This window comes from Bombyx mandarina, chromosome 09 (genome assembly GCF_030267445.1).
Source record: "Bombyx mandarina strain Sakado chromosome 09, ASM3026744v2".
Lineage (NCBI taxonomy): Eukaryota > Metazoa > Arthropoda > Insecta > Lepidoptera > Bombycidae > Bombyx > Bombyx mandarina.
The window spans coordinates 6,523,271-6,547,598 of NC_143216.1; the positions used below are offsets into that span (position 1 = coordinate 6,523,271).

A 24,328-nucleotide genomic window follows, 5' to 3' on the forward strand; every position below is an offset into this window, starting at 1 on the left:
AGCAGAATATTTGTATTTAACTGAACGGGTTTACAAATTGTCTTCATTACACGATAGTAATTGAGTTTTAATTTTTTTACATTTCAATTCATCAATAATTATTGTCTCCCTGCGTACACGCAATTTATTAATTACGAATAATGTCTAATTTTTTTTCTACCTATGCTGATAACCTTAGAGGCTATTTCAGCTTCGCCTTGACGTGTAGGTGAGCTCACGAAGCTCAAACCGGGGTGTTGACAACACTAGTCGTAGCAAGAGCAGTGCTTCGCAGAATTACTGAATCAGAATTTACTGGTGGTAGGACCTCTTGTGAAGCCGCGCCGGTAGGTACCATCACCCTGCCTATTTCTGCCGTGAAGCAGTAATGTGTTTCGTTTTGAAGGCCGGGGCAGCCGTTGTAACTATACTTGAGACCTTAGAACTTATATCTCAAGGTGGGTGGCGCGTTTACGTCGTAGATGTCTATGGGCTTTAGTAACCGCTTAACACCAGATGGGGTTGTGAGCTCGTCTACCCATTTAAGCAATGAGAAAAAAAAAGGATCTGTCACCGGATTGGAAACGCGACCCACTGAGAAGATCCGGCGAGAAACTCGGTGGGCTAAATGTCTAATAATGTTTTAAATTTGTATCCGCAGCAGGATCGAACAGCGGTCTGATAGCGGTCGTGATCATATTGGCACTGCTTTGCGCCGCCGCCATCGTCCTCGTGTTGCTGTACTACCGCAACCGAGTCAAGAACCTGAAGCGCGAGATCGCGCACGTCGTGTACACGGCGGACCCGCACTCGCAGCCAGGTGGGTACATGCGACCCCTTCGCGTGGTCAAACTCACCCGGGCGGACTCACTGGTGGCGGGGCGTGTGGTCAGATGTATATAATAATCAAAAGAAAATCACAATAAAAAACGGATGAAGTAAAATAAATACCAAAAGAAGAATCAGAAAATATCGCCCTTTAAGGCACGTTGCAATGGACATACTACTACAGATATAACTCAATGAGGGTTGACGTCAAGCAGGCTGCCACCTGTGCTAAAACTCATGCTAAATTTCTATTGAACATGTCAATGCAACGACAAGTAAAATAAAGAGGATATTGTGAAATACCAGGTTAGATAGACACCGTCTTGTGTATTGCTACCACAGAGCAATCATCGACTTCAACCTCGTATCTCAGAGGAATGGTATTCACGTGGCGACATCATGGCGCCTTTGTGGTCTGCCCGTCCACTGGTATGGTACTACTACTACTGTACTGGATACACTATTCATAAGAAACTATGGTGAAAATGTTTTACAAGTTTAAACCAATACATTCACATGAAGCACGGGGCTCGGTCCCTAGACCTGCTTAGATACAAGAATAATATAAACCGGTTATTCTTTTTCTTTTTTTAAGGGATTTTATGACCTGGTAACTAAAACTTTAAGGTCAAGTCTTATTTTAATTTATATTCTTATTTTTGTGAAAAATGATAATATGGAGTGAAATGAAATGAAACGAAATGAAGATGATTAATTGATACATTAATCAACTGAGATGAAATTAAATAAAATGAGATGAGATGATATGGGATGAAATACAATCTCAGTAAAATGGTGGTCATTTATTGAGATTTTTTCTGAGGACTTTTTCGAGGATCCCGAGAAGTTACGTCCAGTGGCTTTGTTTCATTTTACCGCATTTGTGCACTTTCACAGATACTAAACAGTTAATAAACCATCATTATTACACATTTAAACCTGAAGAAACACTAAATAGACAAAATAAAACAAATCGCACAACTTCACTCCTCGCGTTTCCGCTAAAAAGTCACCAACTGGTTATTCTAGTATTGTTTAAGTTATATGTGATATCGTTTTTCAACAGAACAACAACATTTCGATAACCCGGTGTACTCGTACCAAGGGTCGACTAGGAGCGACGACTCGGCGAGCTTACTGAACAACGCGACTCACATTGTGAACAACCTGGGCACCGGGACTAAACTATCCAACACGACCATAGAGAAGCTGAGGATGAAGGCAACAGCGTCGAACGATGGTTAGTTAGGGAATTTATTTCATAGTTCCAAGCCAGTTTCGGCCACGGCGACCAAAATTTTCGGTTTAATAACTTAAAAGCTAATGTCCGCGCCTCTTATGCGCTCTAATATGGCTATGGTAGCCTATCTTGTTCTTAAATGTGCACAAACAGAAGCTTCATGTAAGAACACCATCCACGAAGTTGTAAAAAATGGTGGAATGCGGTCTATTTTTCAGTGATGGTTTTTTTTTTCGGATAGGAGAAAAGTTTTATTCTCAGTTTTTTTACATCTCTGTTTTTATTTATTAACATCATTTTATTAAATTGGTATGTGCGTATGTTTGTTTGTATGTAATGGAATTTTTAATTGTCGTTTTTACAAACTTCAAGACGTCTGATTAACTTGAATTTGTACACGCATTAAGAACCGATGTCAGTATAATAGTATTATATCTTTGCTCGTGGCCTAAAGAATAAGACGTCCGGTGCATTCGTGTTGAGCGATGCAACAGTGTTCGAATCCTACAGGCGGGTACCAATTTATCGAATGAAATACGTACTCAACAAATTTTCATGATTGACTTCCATGGTGAAGGAATAACATCGTGTAATAATAATCAAACCTGCAAAATTATAATTTGGTGGTAGGATCTCTTGTGTGTCCGCGCGAGTAGGTACCACCGTCCCGCCTATTTCTGCGGTGAAGCAGTAATGCGATTCGGTTTGAAGGGCTGAAAAGACGTTGTAACTATACGCATTTACGTTGTAGATGTCTATGGGCTCCAGTAACCACTTAACACCAGGTGGGCTGTGAGCTCGTCCACCCATATCTATATACTGGACCGATTTGGCTAATTTTGGTCTTGAATTATTTGTGAAAGTCCAGGGAAGGTTTAAAAGGTAGATAAATATGAAAATGTTCGAAATTAAATAAAAATAACAATTTTGTTTTTCCTTTGATGTGTCCCCCGTCGGTCTTCTATTTATCGATTGAGGCACTACGAAGTCTGTCGGGTCAGCTAGTAAGCAATAAAAAATCTTGATTATTATCAACAAAATAAAAAAGATGAAATTAATTATGTGGCGTTAGCCATCATACAACACAAGATATTTGACAGATGCCTGAATCTCACTTACGAAATTTTTAAGATAAGCTTGGATATATTTACAATACAACATTCGGCCCGTCGGTCTACCGAGCAATATCAACCGCTCGGTTGAATATCTTTCTTCCGTCGTTAAACCTCCACAATTATTACTTCGGTTTGCTATTTGAGCAAGTATTTTTGTTTTTAAACTATGTACATATATTATTTTGGGATTTTACTTTTAGCGTATGACCCCATGTCTTCTATAAAGAACAAAGATGCCGATGCCAATAACCCCAACCTGTATCAGTACGTTGAAGACAACAAATTGGATCATGTTTATGATGAAATCAAACACAAAGAAGGATATGGTGAGCACTTTTTTGAAATATTTAATAAAAATACGTTTTTTTTTTCTTATTAATGTTTTGCTTTAACAAGACGAAAATACAGGGCATAAGTTGATTGTTCTCGACATGAAAAAGAAAATTGTCTTTTGTAAAGTACTAACGTAGAAAAAAAAGGTTTTCATACAGAATGGAAAGGCCGTGATATATAAAAGTGTGCTCCGGTTTGTGTGTTATACCGCAACCGAGACCTTAATTATGTGTCCCAACGGGGGCAGTTCACATTTAAATGTCTATGGGCCGATTAACAGTTGAGCCTATATTGGCTATAAAAAGCAAAGCATAAACGCTTGTTTTTTTTATGTTAGCACGTCAAAGCTGGGAGATATCACTCATATTCATTATAGAAAAGCAATTGTTTATAACTAATCGTCTTTATTCTTAGAAATCGAATACGATCATCTCAACTACACGCCGCCGGCCAACAAATGGAAGCCTCACTATCACCGGATGCCGAACGGATTGTCCGCGTCCAACGCGCAGTCCTCGGCGTCGTCCAGCTCTAACGGCGACGCCGCGACGCCGCCCATCCCGCCCCTGCCGCGCCGCGCCACCACCCCGCCCCCCAACCCGCCCGCCGCCCTACAGAATCTCAGCGACGACGAAACATCAACACCGTGATGTGCTCAGAACTCAATAGTAAATAACCCGGAATATAACGAAGCGAAAAGATCGAATATCCATTTTTTCAATTTATCAATAGAGCGCTTTCATTTTATATCTTTACATTACACTTTTTTTTGCTTCTGAGCACATAATGCTATACTACCCTATAATTTTACCATTGAATTAAAATGGAAAATTAATTTCAAAGAAACACCATGAAAAAGCTAACGATAAAATTTAGGAAAAAGCTCCGCTAAGTATTTTTCTAATTCTCATAAGTAGCGTTAATTATCGAAGATTAGACTTAAGTGATTACAATGCCTAAAATCAATATGTTTTAGTCCTACATGAGACGAATATTGTAATAGGCAGCTGCTCGACCGTCGCCCTGGCTTATGATTACTGCCATCAAGCCAACAGTACATTCGCCTTCTATACCAAAAATAGTGATTTAAAAACAATAATCCGACTTTAAGGCTCTGATGACATCATACATTTATGAAGTATGGTGGACTGTCGACTGATTTTAGGTAAATTATAATTGAAACTTTTGAATTTTGATAGAAAATCGTCTTCACAGAAACGAAGAAACGTTGTTTTAAAATAAAACTGGATATTCGAACTTTAATGTCGAGATATTTTGATCATGTGATTAACACTTTACTATGTATTTTAGTTACAGTATTGGTTATGAAATATTTGTACAGAGAACAACAGGATGTAAGAAAATGAGACGCGTAAGGAAAACTACGTATGTTAGATTTAATTATTTTTTAATTGAATCATATTGGAGCTTTACTTTTATTTAAAGGCAGCGAAATATTATATTTTTTATAAATTACAATTTTACTTTTCGTTACATACTTTTGGAACGTTCAGATATATGCATAAATTAAATAGGGATTGTTCTTATATAACAAAACTGTTAATTTAGTTATAGGCTTTACAAATTTTAATCTCTTATTTTTGGATAATATGTCCTTAATAACATCAAGTTGTAGTGAAAATTTTAATTTTGATATTTAATATATTTTATTAAAAGAAATTGATTAATTTGTATCCAAAAAATAAATTATCACTATTTTTATTCATTAAAAAAACAATCTCTGAATCTTATTTTTGTGAACAGTTTGCTTTCTTATGAAATTAAAAAACTAAAGTTATGGCAGTTATTTATGATTGATGCTGTTTGGTAAAAAAAAAACTATGGTTGTTAAAGTAAGAAAAACACTAGTAAATACATATCGATAGAACTGTTTTATAAATGTATTTTTTTTACAAAAACTTTAAGTGTTCTAGTATTACAATATAATATTTTTCGAAATTTTCAATGTTTGACTACTAAACTATCGTAGGATAAGATTAAGATTTATAATTTACGTATTTTTAAGAGTTCTCATGTGCTCGTGACATGACACCGATGAATATATTTACTTCGAATGAACGTTTTCATAATTCTAACTCAATAATGCAGTTGAAAAACAAACAAAATATTTTCTAGTTATTTTGAGACAATTTGTATTTAAAAAAAATGTATTTAGACTTAGTAAAATGTACATTTATTTATATGCCAACACTAGATCATTTTTCGGAAACCACCATTCCTTTCACTGTTTTTTATGAGTTATATTGATACATAAATTTTCTAATATATCGATGTGCATGTTTTTTTTTTCATTAATATTGTGTTGACAGTTTTAATTTTTTTAAATATGTTATTAATTTTATAAAAACTTTAAAACTATACAAACCTATATAAATTTATTATGTTACGCATTTTATCAGCTGTAATGTTGTGCGCGTTATTACGTGAGTAATTAAGTTCAGAATTATATTAACATGATGAAATGAAGTATTTATAGTATAAATAAATATAATAAAATAAAATAGTAAAAAAAAAGTTGATAAAAGGACTCAAATTAAAGTGTTCGAAACTTTGCTCAATAAGTGTCAATTGAAAGCAATGGAGAGCTTTAATAGATTTCTCAAAAATATTAAACTAAATTTTATATCTATTAGGGTGTTATGAAAGAAACTTAATTCTAAAAAAAAATATCTGTTAACTATTTATCGCAATGAATAAAAAGAAAAAGAAATTTATGATGATTTCTTTAATGAATTAAAATGAAACTAATTCGCTTATGTTTCATTCACTTGTGTTTCATGTTTTCAAAGCAGTTTTATTAATCAACTTTTTTATCGATAAGGTTGAATGTGATATTATAATTTATATTATTATGTAAAAAATAAATGATTTCACTTATTTCACTATCTTTTATTCTATAACTTTACTCACATTCTCATATATGTACGCATTAACATTTAAATGTTAACAAATATTGAGACAAGTGTTCGGATTTAATTTGGATAATGGACTTACAGATGGCAAATATGTGCACAGAACTTACGGAAACTAATGAGTATCCGTTCGTTACTGACAAGTCTGCAAGATTTAGCGACTAAATGTAGTGTAGTAGTGTAGTGAGTGCATCATGAAGAAAACAGTTATATTGTTTAGTACTTTGATAATTCATGTAAGTTAATAATGTTTACACAGTGTAATTCATTGTTTCATAAGCAAAATGTAAATCGTGAAAATATTTCATAGTTATCACGACATTTTTCAGACCAGTGCCGTGTTTTTTGGTGAATTTCAAGGACCTACGCGTTCAGTAAATAAGAATTTTGGTAAGCTGATGAATGATGTTGTGTCGGATGCCAGACAAACAATAGATTGCACCGTAGAAGCTATGAAAAATGAAGTGGACTCTGGAAATTTACCCTACTTTTATAAACCTAAATGTGGTAATCAAAATGTTAAGCCACTTAATAATAAGAATCTTGACAGAAAAAGTAGGGCGACATTTAAGGACACCGAGAATCCTAGACGACACCAAAAAATCGTTGATGGAACGATCTTTAAAAACACCGGAAAAAACAAGAATAAGAAGATAAACGACATAAAGAATTTGTTATTGAATGAATCACGACGCTTGAATAATGTTGATAAATTTGTGAAAGAAGACCTTGACGGCATATCCAAGGACGTACGTGTACAATTAGAAAAAATAGAACATAATGACGTTAAGGATGCTCTCGTTTTACAAAAGCCTAAAGTGGATTCCGTGAAGAATGCTTCTTCAGAAATAAAATCAAAAATTGCAGCGAAGTCTAAAAATATTAAGTTTGCCAAAGACGGCAATTCTTCCGATACAAGCGAAATTGATGATATTGTGGCAAAGTTCCAAATCGAAACAAACAATACGCTTAAGGAAATAGAAAAACGACTCCAAGATTGGGAAAAAGAAGAATCGGAACAGTTACAAGAGTTAAAAACACTCATGGAAAGTGCCAAACATCCTGTTACTCTTAAAGATCTAGCTCAAAATATTACGAATAGCTTATCGGAAAATAGTACATTACCGTTCGATACAATAAACTCATCAATAACACCTTCAACCATCGTTACCGCATTAAGTGAAATTCAAAGCGGAAAAAACTTGAGTTCTATTGACATACCAAGTAAATCTTCCAAAGGCTTACAAAGAACTACAATAGCACTAGCATCGTCTACTGAACATTTTACAACAACTGCAATTCCGACCTCGAATATAATAAGTAAATTAACGACATTTAAATTTGCGACTACCACAGAAGGAACACTAACTAAAGCGGACGATAGTCTAAATGATTATGGTGGATTTTTCGATTTCTCTCCTAATGACAAGCATGCAAGAGATGAAGCGGCCAGTAGCGCAGAAAAAATAATCAAAGAGGGAAGTTTTTCCAAATCACTGTTTAATGCTCTATCTAATAAGGTAGAGGATGCGCCCTCCATATTTTGATAATCGTACGTACTTAAATGGGTATTTTTAAAATAACAAATAATTAAAAAAAATGTAGTATATATCGAAAATGTTGTAAAAATATATTTAAGTGACTCTTTGTTCAAATTGTTGTGAAAAAAACACAGATTTTCCAGCTATTCAAGAATACTAATATTGTCTCTAAGATCGAATTGTGCCATAATGAATAATAACCGGCAAAGACAAGATTTTTGAATTTCCAAAATTTAAAAAAACGTAGGTACATATTTGGAAAATAGTATAATAAATACAATAAAGTTCGTCAATCTTTTTCCTAGCCTCTAAATAATTTTAAAAAAGCCGCTGTCTGGCTTTGTTGCTTTGCTTATTTTTTTTAAATCTGAGAACTGATTTTGAAACTTTTTTTATTAGTTGAAAGAGAAGAAAAAGATTTTGAGGAAAATGGCTGAATTATCATGAGGCTGTGTGAAAAAAAAACTGTTTTCGTTTCAAATTTTACAAATTTTAAGAGAAAGTATTCAAACGAAGCAAAGATGCGAACGGATAACTTGCTCTTGAAAAAATATTTAATCGGTTGACAATAGTAGTAGAAAAGGTACATATCTGATTTCATCACTACTAATGGTAGGGATATCTTGTGAGCCCGCACGGGCAGGTACTACCACCCCGTCTATTTCGGCCGTGAAAGAATTAGGTATGCGTTTCGATTTGAAGAGGGGTAGCCGTTGTACTATAAACATGAGACTTATTTTTCATAGTGGTGGTAGAATTTACGTTATTGATGTCTATGGACTCCGGTAACCACTTAACTCTAAGTAGGCCGAGAGCTTCTCCACCCAATTGCAGTAAAAAAATGAATGAATTGCCTTATTTCGTAAAAATAAAAAGAGTTCTATGAAGCACAAGCAAGGTTACAATATCCTATCTACTCCACTACTAACTCCACGTTCGGAAGCTATGGTAAATAAGATCACTATTACATTATACATATTTACAAATCAGGAAGGAAAGTAATGTGATAAAAGTGCAGACAGTATGTTGCGTTATTCGTTCTTATTAAAATAATGGGATAATTAATTAAAACACAATTAAATCTATGTATATGTAACGGTTTTATTAACAATATTTTATGTAAATACATAATTACAAACTTACACGTCTACCAATTGAGCTTCGCTACTCTAAGACGTGTCAATGCGCTCTGCCACTTATGTTTCTCACCGTAGAATTCAATTTTGCTTAACTATGCACCGATACTTACTAATTTTTTTTGCATATTATACTAGTACCTAGAATCTTCAACAATTTAGAATACTAGTCTTATACTAATAGATATATCTACACACCAAAGTTGTTCACTGGTGTGTCCCTTATAATATTATTTAAGGTGTATCTCTTAACATATTTAAACTAAATTTTTATCCAGCCCTTTAAATTTTGTTTTAATTTCTGTACAATAAATACATTTTATAAAAGTGTTAAGAGGTTTCATTTAGAGTTATTTTTATTTTCAATTCCAGTCCGAATCAGGCACAATAAGTGTCGTTGAAGATGCCTTTAAAAGTATTAAGATTTTTAGTTTTTTTTTATAAATTTATATTTGACTTAAATTTTGTCTTCGCTTTCCCAAAAAGTATTTGCTCTTGCTAATTTCAATGTTGAAATATGTTTATGTAACGTATTTAATAGGTTAATATTGAGCAACAGTCGAGTTTGAAGTCATTTTAAGACAACGGAAATAGAAATAATTAAAATATTATTTACGAAGACATTAATTAAACAATTCTAGAAATTTTTGTGTCTATCGTCTAATTTTACTTTTATTTTGGCACGCAAAAAATTAACAACTAGAAAAAAATCGTTAAAATTTTTTTGGAGCATGAAATCATTTGATTATGTTTTTTACGAATTCAACTAATTATTGCTTAATATTCAATTGTTATTTAAAAAAAAAACAGATTACATTATATTCGATGACGGCAAGGTAGATTATTCCATACTTATTTAAATAACTGTAGGAAAGGACCACCACGAATTTTACACTTTAGCTGTTTATGGAGAATCTGCAAGTAAACACAAGAAGACGTTTCACGAAAGACGTAGGCGATACGATTTTATACCAAAGCAACTCAATAAATAGTCCATCATATCATAATCCTGTTATTGGAATGCTGGGTGTTACCTTAAAAAAATCTTATGTCGTGAAACTATGGTATGAATTCGAACGTCTTGTACATATGACGAGGTGATCCAGAGGCGACAAAGTGTAGTTCGCGAAATTACGAACTATTTTTATTTTAATTAATTTAATGATTATAATAGAGTTTTCTGTGCTAATATTATTGCCTGTACATAATCCAGAAACGTTTCCTGTGTAAAATACTCCTTATTCGAGACACAAAATGTAGATGGCTACGTAAATAGTTAACAAGCATTTATGCAGTACTCACGATATAAACAATAGAAGAGCAATATTATGAATATTTAAATCTAGGCGACTAATGATTTACTTATATATTCTAAAAATTAATAATACTTCGATGTCTAGATTACCAAATGAAGAGATAATACTATTTGTAATCACACTTGTAGTATTTTCTTCGGTTTTCACGAGTCGTAGATGTAATTATCAATACTTTTACGGTTTAAACTCGCGGGTTCCCGCGGTTTCACGGTCGGCCGTGATTACGAAAGCTAAAATATTCTAAAAGTACGAAACAATATAATGACAATAAAAACGCGAGATTAAACTGTAAAAGTATTAAGTTTTAATTAGACACTTCTCTTGTTTTGATGTTTTACAATCAAATTTTTATTACATTTTATTTAAATATATTTTTTAGGTAAATAAAAGATATTCTGTTTTAGGATAAATAGATTTGATTGAAATCGCAAACTAAATACATTTTAAGTCGGTTTATTTTTTAAGCTTGGTATAGACAAGGATGTATTATACTAAAGTGACTTGGACGAAAAAAAGTAGCTGTCATTATTTGGAAAGACAGTTAAGATCAAGTAAAGCGTTTCATGAGTAACAAAGGTCAGATTAAAGAGACTTAAATTGTTATTAATGTACGCATCTTTGTAAAATACGAAAGCGAGGAAGGTTGAGATTTACATATCGACTACTATACGGGAGGTGGACACCGTACTAAGGTGGACGTGGCGTACTGATTAAAATGCTTGTCTATGGGCACTCGGTCATCGTACAGCGTAGGGGCCTGAAGAATAATCCCAGCCGTACCAACCAGAACGGCCAGTGTAAAGATCCACAGAAACAGTCTGTCAAGAACCATCGCCACGTACTTCCAATCTTCTTTCACCTAAAATTCCATCCGCATACAAAGCAACGTGTTAGTACAGACTATTAAATGCTATTTTTCTCTATTGTAATTTCCCAACGCCTTTTTGAAAAAGTTATTAGAAAAAAGTACTGCTTTATTATATAATCTATCAAGTTTTTTTTCTTTTTTATTGCCCTTGTAGGCAGACGAGCATATGGTCCACCTGATGGTGAGTGGTTACCGTCGCCCATGGACTTCAGCAATGCCAGGGGCAGAGCCAAGCCGCTGCCTACCAAATAGATCTCAAAAGGGGTTAAGTAATAATTTTATTTATTAGAGAATAATTCCGTTTCATTATAATACATATTATTTAATTTCGATTCTCATAAATCTTGATTATGAATAAGAAAAAAGAGAACAGAAATAAGCAGAATTTATAAGACAAGTCCGTAAAAATTGTGGCATCTGTTGGAAGGTGCTTATTACTCTCCTCTCTCCTCTTAGGTTTTAGGTCCTTGTCGAATCCCATTTATATCACAACGCGAATGGCACTCACCGCCAGTTTCACCTAGCTTGGGATATGAGGTCGTAGTCTCAATTCTATTACACTTTTCAGCAAAAACAGATAGGATGGTAACACTCCGTTGACCCGCTGCGGACTTACCATTGGTAATTAGCACATTTACGTTTTTCCGGTTTTGATTGTTTGTACTCGATGTTATTCTTTCATCACGAAAGCCATTCATGAAAATGTGTTAAGTGCGTTAATATTACTTTAGAAGAATAGTGTTTTGCCTGTGAAATTTGAATACCAGCATAGTCGCATTGTTTGACGCGAATATGTACAGCGGGTTTATTGTCCTTTAGGCTACGACGTTTTGGGTGTGATGTTTATTGCATATAACAAACCTTAGTAGAATCTTCAAGCATTTTCGTGTGCTCAGCGATGAATCGAACACAGAAACAGGTTCGATGGACCTCCGGCGGACACGCGGAGTGACTGAAGCCGGGCGGCGGATCCGGCACCGGACTCAGAATCTCCTCCTCCACGCTCACCCCGGCCAATCCGCCGCCCACCACCTCGCTCGAGCCGTGCAGCATGCAACTACCGCCCAGTCGATTGCTGTCAATGCTAGAAACGTCACAACCATCACTAATTTAGTGGTAGGCAGCGGCTCGGCTCTGCCCCTGGCATTGCTGAAGTCCATGGGCGACGGTAACCACTCACCATCAGGTGGGCCGTGTGCTCATCTGCCTACAAGGGTAATAAAAAAAAATTCTCACGTACGTTACAGAACATAATCCACTAACACAGTAATATGCTAATATTTAAGTTCTAATGCAGGCTACTGGTGGTAGGACCTCTTGTGACTCCGCACGGGTACCTACCCCATCGTGCCTATTTCTGCCATGAAACAGTAATGCGTTTTGGTTTGAAGGGCGGGGCAGCCGTTTTAACTATACTGAGACCTTAGAACTCATAACTCAAGGTGGGTGGCGGCATTTACGTCGTAGATGCCTGCGGGCTCCGGTAACCACTTAACACCAGGTGGACTGTGAGCTTGTCCAACTATCTATGCAATAAAAATAAATAATAATAAAAAAAACAAAAAAAATACTCATAGAAAATCCCACTAAAAAATATCTCTTAATAAATTTCAATTAAAAACAGTGTAAGGAAAAAATATTTTATTGTAAAAAAAATCGTGGGGTGCTTGGTATCAAGTAGTTATAAATATTTTATGAATAGATATGAGTAGAAGGGTTATTTTGATGATATCCTGAAAAGCACCCCACGCTTTTTTTACAGTAAAATCATTTTTTCTTACACTGCCTACTTTGAATGAAAATTTATTAAGATTTATTTTCTATTTTTAGTGGGATTCTCTATAAAAGCGTATTTTTTTATATTTTTTAAACTATTATTTATTTATTTTTAGGGGCCATCCATAAAGTACGTCACACGTTAATGGGGAGGGGGGGGTATCACCGAAGTGTGACATCGTGTGACAAGGGGCATGGGGGGTCAATACTTTTGTGACGTCACATGTTAAAATTTAAAATACTAAAACGCAAAGTTTGTATGTGAATTAAAAATTTTAAAAATTTACAAACCTGATCTATATTTATTAATAATTTTTTGATATATATTTATTGATCTATATTTATTAATAATTTAGCGAAAATTCGTCCTCAAAGAATTGCGGCTAGACGTGCCCGAGAAATTCTCTGTTTAATGAATGATGACGATGCTTTATGGATGGAAGAGAATGATGTCGACACTAAGGATGTTCCTGACGTTCAAATTCAGAACGAAAATGAAGTGCCTGATTTACCAGTAATAGCTGATATAAAAGAGTGGATCCAAAGTCCATGGACACTCGATAATTAAGTTTTTTATCTTTAATTAATATAATTAATCGTTTATTATTTTCTAACTAGTCGTTTGTTTTTTCGGTTTTATGAAATGTTGGACTTTATGTTGATTTTATTAGATTATTATTTAATAAAAATAAGTAAAAAATGAAAATAGCTGTTTTCTCTCGATTATTTTTAAATACATACATAAATTTAAAAAATGTGTGACGTCACATCAGGAGGGGGGGGGGTTATAAAAATGTGACAACCTGTGACAAGAAGGGGGGGAGGGGTTCAAAAGTCCTAAAATTCGTGTGACGTACTTTATGGATGGCCCCTTTGTTGAATTTCAATTTTTTCAATATTTTTTTAAATATTGAATTGTCATTGGTCCTTAATAAGTATACCAAATTTCGAGTTAATCCAACGTTTTGGGGGGGTCAAAATCATGTTCAAAGTTTCCGTTACATACTAACATACATACGTCTGAGGCTAATAAAAGCGTAATAAAAATAAATAAAATAGGCTACGATTACCCTGAATTTAAATATGTGGTGTGTGTCAAGTCTTCTTTGCTAGGCGTCCGAGTGAGCGGTCGAGGGGGGGGGTGCGGCAGGTGGGGGCCAGGCGCCTGGCGCACAGCAGTCGTCGTCCGCTGCCGCCAGACGATACGGATACAAGGGTCTGGCTGTCCCACCGCAGCGTACCACAACACCGCATGCAGTGTAACGAGATCTAAAAACAAAACAAGTTCAATTAGTTTAGCCCATGACACAAAGTAATTGGTTGAGTCAGCGGTCGGGGAACTTTTTTAATTATTACCCCAAAATATTTTTGTGTAAGTTAATATTACCCTATCGCTAAGAACAAAAAAAAGCGAAATCGCTTCTTTTTAGCATTTTTCAATTATAGCCCCCATGATTATTTCGAAAAAAAATATATTATTGTTTCGTTTCATTTCATTTCGTTTCATCGAGTTTGAAATGACAACCATTTTAAAGAAGTTTCACTTCAATATATACTTTTTTCATTGTTACCCCCCAAAATTTCATTTTACCCCATTTGGGGTAATTACCCCGGTTCCCCGACCGCTGGGTTAAGTGGTATTAACGTATTGTTATTACATTGAAACGGTAGACAGCGGCTTGGCTCTGCCCCTGGCATTGCTAAGGTCCATGGGCGACGGTAACCACTTACCATCAGGTGGGCCGTATACTCGTCTGCCTACACGGGTAATAAAAAAAAATAAAAAAACAAAACAAACTAGATCTTATTGTTCTTATATATTTTTAGCAAATAGCGTTAAACGTCCAAAAAAAGATTTCAATTAAATCTTTAGACAATTTGTATTACTTTGATATTAAAGAGAAATTTATAATCTTATCGGATTTTCATTTCCTTAGTCAATTTCTGTAGGTATCCTTCTACTACACAGCATTATATCACTTACATGGACAGTCCGCTTCAAATAGGATCAAAGGAGATAAAACATAGTGATTTTATTAATGGGCATATCGGGTTTTGTACTATAATTACTCATAAAGTTCTAGATCGAGTTTGTACTTTTAATACTTTTACTGTCCACTTGATCAGCGTACATTTTTAATGGACATAATTTCGATTATCAGGCAATAAACAAAACTTAAGTGTCATCCTTTTAAAGCGCACTCAATTCATGCAGCTTAGAATTTAGTAATTGTGCAGATGAGGCAGCCATTCTAATGGCTCGGTGGTTAATTTACATAATGCCCGATAAAATAGCGCGGCCATGTTGGCCTAATATACCTCTAGTCGGCTAATAGACAATCAGTCCCTCAATGAACAACGCCGAGCAGCTGTCCAAACCGATCATCCACTGAATGCCGTGCCTAGTAAATCAAACTACTTTATCCACTGAATATTACGTCTTTTGTGTTGACGATATTACGTTTATTACGTAGTAATTGTGAATTTTTATTGTTTTTTTCTTCATATATTGGATTATTTATATTATGATTACATTTAATTGTTATTTATGTATCTTGTTAAATTAATACATCTAGTACTTAGTGTTCGATTTTATAACAGTCAATAATCGTGATGATTAATTTTGCGTGTATTATTGTTTTAAATTTTTACTTTTAAAGTTAGTATCTGCTTAATTCTAATAAATCCTCCAACAATGAAAAGTCAAGATTTCAGTTTGATGTTTCTCAATTAAAGTAAGGTTTTTCTTAAGTGACGTTTAAACTTATAAATAGCACTAATTAAGCGTTTTGAAAAGAATAATAAAACTTCGTAGTTTACGAAAGATAAAATTTAAAGAGTCTAATATGTACAACTTCAGCTGAGTGGCCACAAAATAAAATTGAATCAATAAGACAAGTGTTATGGCCCAAGAGCCCGCGACAGCCAGACCTTCGTTATTTTATAAAAGCTGAATGTTTCTCTGTGTATGTCTCCAACACAGGTAAGAACGACCCGCGATTATAGAGTTCCGATTGTGGTTACTTGGGCAGGTAACAGGCAGTAAAGGTATATAAAATAGTACCTTAAATTCGTTAAAGTATAAAGGTTTTTTTTTAAATATTTAGTCCAGAATATCTTTAGAAATCATGATATCCGTTGCCGGACACTTTTTCCAGTTGTTACCCCCTGCCAGACACCCTTAAACTTTAATAAATTTTAATTATACTTTCGTTATACTATAAAAGCTAAATTTTATATATGTTACTTAGGGACTTATAAAAATATGTTACCCAAGAGCCGGACAGTTTTAATGGTTCTTACATCTTGCCAGACACATTGACAGCCCGCTGTAGGTGCGAGCGCGAGGTAGCAACTGTTCAAGCGGGTGTGAGCGAGATAGAGTGCTTAGTCTATTGTGATCTTTTAAGATATCCAATAAAAAAATTATTTTATTACGTTCATAGCAATATTATAGAAAATAAAAAAGGTTATTTTAATATTATAAAGTACAAACAAAATATTACATGTCAAAGAAAAATATTTAATCGTTCTTATAATTTTCCTCATTGTCGTCGATATTGAACTATCGAGTCGGCCTGAGGGGCCTACGAGGGGGGGCATAGCTACTACCGTATCCGATTTGAGAGTACGAGCTAAGCGGTAGTAAGAACTTTGGGAGGGCGCGAGTCCTTCTAAGAAATCAGACCATCTGGCATCTCGGACTTCGGCGATGCGAGACTTTACGTCGCGTTGTAGGGCACGCATTCGAGTACGATGTTCCACTGTAGGATACCTATCGTAGGCGCGGATCGAAGCGTTCTTAGCTCTAAGGAGTTCCCTAATATCGTCAGGCAATTTGAAGCGGTGAAGGAAGTCCTCCGCCACAACTTGCTTCGATGACCTATCTAATGTCGAGGTGATGTGTGACGTTACGATGTCTATGGCTTCAGCGGTATCCTGAGGAGACGGGGTAGAGTCCGGGCTAAACGGGAGCGATGGTGGATCAGATTCAGCCAGGCTAATGCCCAGCGTGTGCCAATCCACCACAGTCCTCGTGACGGGAACGGAATCGGGAGCGCGACCGAGCTTCATAATGACGGGGCGGTGGTCTGAATCTAACTCTAAAACTACTTCGATCGAGTGTAAGCGCAGAGTTACGTTTTTTAATAACGCTATGTCGAGTATATCCGGGCGATGCGCGATATTTAGCGGGTAGTGAGTCGGGGTTAGCGGAGCGATGATATCGAAGGCGAGATCATCGACTAACGCGTCGAGCCGCCTGCCATTCGGGGTTGTGGTGTGTGAGTTCCACCTGATGTGTTTACAATTTAGGTCGCCCGCCAGAATGACAGAGCTTCCCATGCCGAGTAGCGCCTCGATATCACTGCTTAGAACGGATAAATCCTATAAACGACAGCTGATGTGCAGTAAAAGATCACAATAGACTAAGCACTCTATCTCGCTCACACCCGCTTGAACAGTTGCTACCTCGCGCTCGTACCTACAGCGGGCTCTCAATGTGTCTGGCAAGATGTAAGAACCATTAAAACTGTCCGGCTCTTGGGGTAACATATTTTTATAAGTCCCTAAGTAACATATATAAAATTTAGCTTTTATAGTATAACGAAAGTATAATTAAAATTTATTAAAGTTTAAGGGTGTCTGGCAGGGGGTAACAACTGGAAAAAGTGTCCGGCAACGGATATCGTGATTTCTAAAGATATTCTGGACTAAATATTTAAAAAAAAACCTTTATACTTTAACGAATTTAAGGTACTATTTTATATACCTTTACTGCCTGTTACCTGCCCAAGTAACCACAATCGGAACTCTATAATCGCGGGTCGTTCTTACCTGTGTTGGAGACATACACAGAGAAACTTTCAGCTTTTATAAAATAACGAAGGTCTGGCTGTCGCGGGCTCTTGCTCTATTAGTTTAACTGTGCCTCACCTCGTTGTGTCGAACTTGTACTGGGGTCGTTTCATAAAGAGCAATCGGGGCAGAATGTGAATGAATACTCTTTTCACCCAAGGCGCCATTCGATGTGTCTGCGGTGACCTGAAGTGGACGTTGAGAACGACCACCGTTACGCAGATACTAAAAAGAAATATTATTCTGAATGATTGACACAATACGTAGCCTAAAAAACGAAATGTGTATTTAATGTGGAAGTGTGCATTTTTTATTTTTATTGCTTAGATGGGTGGACGAGCTCACAGCCCACCTGGTGTTAAGTGGTTACTGGAGCCCATAGACATCCACAACATAAATGCGCCACCCACCTTGAGAATAAGTTCTAAGGTCTCAAGTACAGTCACAACGGCTGCCCCACCCTTCAAACTGAAACGCATTACTGCTTTACGGCATAAATAGGCAGAGTGGTGGTACCCACCCGCGCGGACTCACAAGAGGTCCTACCACCAGTAACACATTGTTCGTTTAAATTTGTAACACCAATTTTCTAACAAACTTATTTATAATCTTGATACATAATATACATACATACATGAATTTAATTACTATTACCTAATTTTAACCTAATAGACAGATAATCTAAACACGAAGCCTGTTGAGAATTAGTTTCCTACCGAATAGTTTAAATACCAAACTATTGTAGAACAGTTTAGGTGACTTCGCGCCTTTCTGGCAGATTATCGTTAATTAAGTTACAAGTTGGACTTAATCACAGAAGCTGCGGTTAGTAATTAAGCTATCTCGAATAATGATTATTAAGTTTTAATGTAAGCGAAGTAAGTGATATTTTAAGTTGAAAACAGCTACGTTAGGTTACTTTTTAATCGATATTATGTTAATAAAGTCGTAATATATTAAACGAGAGTACTATGCACTTTCCTCCTTTATTTAAAAAAAAATTAAATGAATAAGAATTTCATAAATCTTAGATATTGAGAACCATCACATAATTGATTCACGGAGCTTATCAAACGAATGAAAAATCCTTTATCGTTAGTTCCAAGTTTTCATGAATTTATCGTATGTCATCGGATAACTGATCTGAGTGATAATGGGCTTCATTAAGAAAACTTAACAGCTGGTTTCCGATTCAATAACAACCGAGTATATAAGTCTGCAGCTTGTCAAAATGCTCTGGCCAGTGTCACCTAAAATTTTATAAGATTTGACAACATCGAAATACTCGCTAACGAAAACAAATTAATTATTCGTATGATGCGCGAAACCATTGAGATAAAAGAACACCCTAACTTATCATATAAATGAAAACACAAATAAAAAAAAACAGTGTGAAGTGAAACGTAAAACTCAAAATTTTAATTATAGAAAAACAAAGAGCAATTAGTTTTCAAATATGCAATATTCAAATGTCGCCGTATTATATAATATCACCGTAGTCGTCGGTGACAACGAAAACTATAAAGTATTGGAAACGTTGAAAAATAATTAAATTGCAATAAAAAACGCGAGACTACAACGTAAAAGTAGTTTTAATTACGTATTCTACTTTGATATAACGTAGAATAAAAAAGCCTTTGTGTCGAAGTGTAAGCTGGAATGTAATTTATTACAACTAGAGCATGCAACCTTGTTTCAGAACAAACTTTTAATTTATATGATAATGGGACGGGTCCTGTATCACGGCACAGCGTGAGGAAATATTTTAATCCTAAAGGTAAAACCTTATTATAATTACACTTTTTTATATTACTTTATTTAATTTCTACATTATTATATTTTTTATCATTGAAAAATTAATTAACTTACCTGATCGAAACTAGGATCATGGCGAAAATTAGGTATTTTCCGAGCAGTGGTACAACCAGGGAGGTGGGAGGAATAATTTCGACAACCAAGAGGAAAAACACGTGTAGACTGATGAGTATCGATATAGACAATGTTACCTGGCAAAAAATGAACTGATTACACGGATACGGAAATGATTTATTATACGACACAATTAATAATTGTATTCGATACGTTCCATTAGTATTTACAAATTTATTTTTGTTTTTTGGAACGAAGTTCCTTATGGGACGATGCGGAGAGGTACCCTAATCGTTTTCGTCGTAAAATTTTCATAATAAGGAACTTCGTTCCTATCCAGTGTCCCACGACACCACACATCTTTTTTCTTCTATGCACCAATCAAATCGTATTGAACACTCTAGTCACTCGTATATATTATTAGTGATATTACATTTTCTGTGTTAAAATTATATCATATAATTGGAGGCGAATATTTTACGAATCGTCGTAACGTGGGCAAACAGCAAACCGACGGACCGATGACCTGTCAAAGTGGTTCGTAAGGACTGGATGCGAACGGCAGGAGACCGAAGAGAATGGGGTGCATTCGAAGAGACCTACAATCAGCTTATGGAGGAATTAAAATACATCACATTTGCGGTTTTCATAGAATTTTGTACCTCGAGGTCAAAAGCATAAACTAGTAATTTTTTTTATTATATTATCTATATATTAATTAAGGAGTATTGTGTAGTTTTTATATTTATTTGAAAATTCACAGCTCAAAAATAATTTTTAGATTAAATATTTAAAGAAATTATTTCCTAAGAACGGTAGCGCAAATAGAATATAATAAATTTAATTCTAAATAAATAATAAATAAATTTCAATATGAAATCATTGGAATCCCACGCTAGGCTTCAATAGGCTCCTATATTATTTTACATGTGGCAAAAGGGCGTCATTTTCCAGAAATTATTTTAATGTGAAATTTTTAAGGATTTTTTTTCAATTATTCGCTGCATTTAGTTAATTGAAAAATGTAAACTTAAAAAGTACTATGAATAGCATCATCGTAACCTCATTTTCATAAAAGCTTTATCATTTAGTTTTACTTAAACTGAGTAGCAGCATCTATTTGTCGATAAGAAGATCGATAGTCAGATAGTCTTTTTTCGAAGTAAGGACATGTTAGTCTGATCAACTGATTATTTTCAGAGTTGAAGTCAAGTTTCGTAGCTCACGGGCTACTAATATTAAAAGACTATTCGAACCCACAAACAGATGCAGTAATCACCGTACGAATATCATCTTTAGACTTTATTAGTACAGACTAGCTTAATCTTTTTACGTAACCTACCTTGAGACTGCGATATTATTTAACGAACGCCTTGCGAATTCTCATTTTAATTTAATCTTGCAAGATAATATTTAAGTAGAGCTTACCTTTTCCCCGCTGTCTGACGGCAGATAAAATGTTAGAACGGTTAGAAAAGATATTCCCATACAAGGAATTATAATGTTGACGGTGTAAAATAATGTTTTCCGGCGCATCGTGATGTTGAAAGTGATGTCCAAGTACGGCTCATCGCAACACGTGTAAAATTTTTCGTTCCTGCACCAAAAAATACTTTAGCTTAACCAAACTTGTATGTGAATTTCTTTGAATTTAAATATATTCATGTAGCTTTTAAAACGTTCAAGTTGCGCAGATGAATTCACGGCCTTCGTGGAGTAATCTGGTAACCGGAGCCAAAAGGTAACAAAACATAAATACCAGTACCAACCTTGAGAGACATGAAGTTAATATTTGACGAATAAAAAAATTTAATATATGCAGTTAATAGAACAGGTTTAAACAGCAAACCGAAATAACAATTCGAAGGGTGAAAGGCGACATTTATCTTTGTAATTAAATGTGGGTTTTATTCGGTATTACGAGTAGCATCAACAGTTCGATGTTTTTAATTGAACTTCAATTAAGTTTACTTCATCCAAATAGCTGAATTTTTTTTTTTTTATTATGATATTTTTTTCAAATTACAAACTTTAAATTGGTCTCTTCGCTTAAACCAAATAGCTTTTCACCCCTAGAATTAATTAAATATTTTTTTTACTGTTGAGACCACGGTAGCCAGCGACTTGGCTCTGCCCCTGGCATTGCTGAAGTCCATGGGCGGCGGTAACCACTCACCATCAGGTGGGCCGTATGCTCGTCTGTCTACAAGGGCAATAAAAAAAAGACTGGTCAAGATATTAGAGAGAAGTTATAAAATTTCTGTATTGTCATCGGTCTTTGATGCGCGTGCAAAATTTTCATGTTAATCAGACGACTTGAAAATGAAGTTAAAAAATTGCATTACATAGAAACATACATACACACTAAGCTAATAAAAGCCTGTTAAAAACACGGCTGCCCTGCAAAAGAATTATAGCCATTGTAAGACGGTATGAAGTCTCAATTAGATTGTACAACAGTTGTCCCACCCCTCAATCCAGAACGCTTGACAACTTCGTGGCAGAAACAAAGTATATATCAGATTTCCTTTTTTATAAACAAATTTTGAATCATTTTAAAATATGAATACATTTTACTATACATGATACAAATGTGAGTCGTAGCTCCGAGTAATTTCACTAAGTGGCTCGTAAAACATCGTATGGAATATGAATATAATTTTATGTTTGAAGGGAGATACATCGTTTCATATGTGTATTGTATACTTTCTAATGTACGTAATGTAATTTTCGCAATGAGAACAGGGGATATAATAGGCCTAATAGTAAACTGCTAGCATTAGGCAGTTAAAACTATATTTTTTTCTGAAGTATCAGACGACAAAAAGCTTTATCGACCTAACCCAAATGTACGTGCCGGGTTTCGGAAATAAAATCAAACGTTGGTTTTGAAAACCTTTCGAATTCTTTACACGAAATTCTAAATGCACAGAAATCTGATTGTGCTAACTTTGTGTCAACTGCCCGTTATAATACTACCCGTATACTGTATTTCTTTGATTTATTCATAAATTGTACAAGAATCTGCCAAATTTATGTAATTTGATAACAATGAAAGTAACTTTTCTATTAAGGAAAATTTACATATCCATTTTGCAAAGGGAAAATGACGCTCAAGGCAATGCATTGCTGACTTTAGAGAGTTACTTTAGACCGCTCTCAGGGACTTGCATATATTATTTGGTGGCAAAAGAGGGCCAGTTTTCGTATAAAATAATTACGAATCGGCTTGCAATTATTAAGTATGTAATTATAAATTAATATATAAACTGTGTCATTTTTTTAAACTTGGTTCGAAATTAAAGTTGAGATAAATTGACAATATCTGTAAAGTAGGAGATCCCTCGCAAAAAGCAGGGCTTGACGGGGAAAAGCGGATACACGTAGTAAAGTGATGTCGATGCGAGAGCGCTCTAGACTTAATGGCGAGACTCGAACCCAGGGTTGTAAAACAATTGAAAAAGGAAAACGACACAGTAGATTATTCTTATAAAATGGAGAATTTATAGGGTAGAGTGCTAGGAGTTTCTCGGTATCCATAAGATCTGCTGACCTTAAAATGACGGTTAGAGACCTGAAATTTAACGGAAGCACAGAATCAGTTCTTTTTGTAATCCAAATCAGCAGTTCGCCGCATGAAATATTATACATATTATATTTCGTACACGGAGACCTCTTGTGAGTCCGCGCGAGCCGGTACCACCACCCTACCTATTTCTGCCGTGAAGCAGTAATGCGTTTCGGTTTGAAGGGTGGGGCAGCCGTTGTAACCATACTTGAGACCTTAGAACTTATATCTCAAGGTGGGTGGCGCATTTACGTTGTGGATGTTTATGGGCTCCAGTAACCATTTAACACCAGGTGGGCTGTGAGCTCGTCCACCCATCCAAGCAATAAAAAAAAAAAACATTGCCTACCAACAACTATCTTTCGCCACGAACCTCATCATAATGGAATAAAAATACGCAGACGATGTCTCATCAAATCAAATTGCGAGACAAACAAATCTATGTTATTCAGTATTCGCATGAAAACTTTCTTTTCCTTTTCTGAGAAACAGTTGTAAACTGACTAAATTCAATCAAATTGTTTTCTTGTAATCTTCAACATCGCAGGCGAGAACCATCGTAACATTCATCTTGTTACTAACTGCTGCTAGTAGGACTATTAACACTGATTTGTTATGTATACGTGACCTACCTAACTATATTGTTGGTACATTTAAGTATTTTGTACTATTCGTATTTGACACATAAATTGGCCACCTTACTTTCAACTGTTAAGTGATCAAGGACAAAATGAAAAAGCTTAAGACGCGCTTTAACTATGCTACGGTTGAAACTGATCTTGAAAACATTTGACAGGCGTCTCAAGCTTTATCTCGAAAAATACGTCACGCCTTAAACCACTCTAAAGTCTAAAGTAAGAAGCAATGTAACGGACCTTTATCGATCTGTTTGCCGAAGGGTGAGTGAGTATCGTTAGTAGTATATACTACGGTGATACCGTTTTTTTTTTCTTATTGAATATTACATAA

At 35.1% G+C, this 24,328-nt stretch overlaps 3 protein-coding genes across 10 annotated transcripts in view; 2 read left to right on the forward strand and 1 right to left on the reverse strand.

The window, feature by feature from the left end:
* Positions 1-6,393, forward strand: part of drpr (multiple EGF like domains draper) — a 40,248-nt gene extending 33,855 nt beyond the window's left edge. For 7 of the 8 annotated variants that reach the window (XM_089729717.1, XM_089729719.1, XM_089729711.1 and 4 more), the window contains 4 exons: positions 641-799; positions 1,874-2,047; positions 3,363-3,488; positions 3,910-6,393. In XM_089729717.1, the coding sequence (XP_089585843.1) occupies positions 641-799; positions 1,874-2,047; positions 3,363-3,488; positions 3,910-4,145 (695 nt within the window). In that variant the 3' untranslated portion in view covers positions 4,146-6,393. The remainder of the gene's footprint in view (positions 1-640; positions 800-1,873; positions 2,048-3,362; positions 3,489-3,909) is intronic. The other variant, XM_089729718.1, reaches the window with a different exon arrangement.
* Positions 6,394-6,481: 88 nt separating this feature from the next.
* On the forward strand, positions 6,482-9,435 carry LOC114243691 (uncharacterized). The gene has a single exon (XM_089729720.1). It carries the CDS (start codon positions 6,827-6,829, stop codon positions 7,973-7,975), a length of 1,149 nt encoding a protein of 382 aa, XP_089585846.1. The 5' UTR covers positions 6,482-6,826; the 3' UTR covers positions 7,976-9,435.
* nAChRa4 (nicotinic acetylcholine receptor subunit alpha 4) overlaps positions 9,051-24,328 on the reverse strand; it is a 33,950-nt gene continuing 18,672 nt past the window's right edge. Inside the window, 7 exon segments of the mRNA XM_028175275.2 lie at positions 9,051-11,280; positions 12,151-12,373; positions 14,136-14,206; positions 14,208-14,334; positions 18,001-18,147; positions 19,792-19,928; positions 21,220-21,388. Of these exon segments, the coding sequence (XP_028031076.1) occupies positions 11,086-11,280; positions 12,151-12,373; positions 14,136-14,206; positions 14,208-14,334; positions 18,001-18,147; positions 19,792-19,928; positions 21,220-21,388 (1,069 nt within the window). The 3' untranslated portion in view covers positions 9,051-11,085.

Coding starts and splice junctions, on each gene's coding strand:
- LOC114243691 (XM_089729720.1), top strand. CDS start 6,827: ATGAATGATGTTGTGTCGGATGCCAGACAAACAATAGATTGCACCGTA.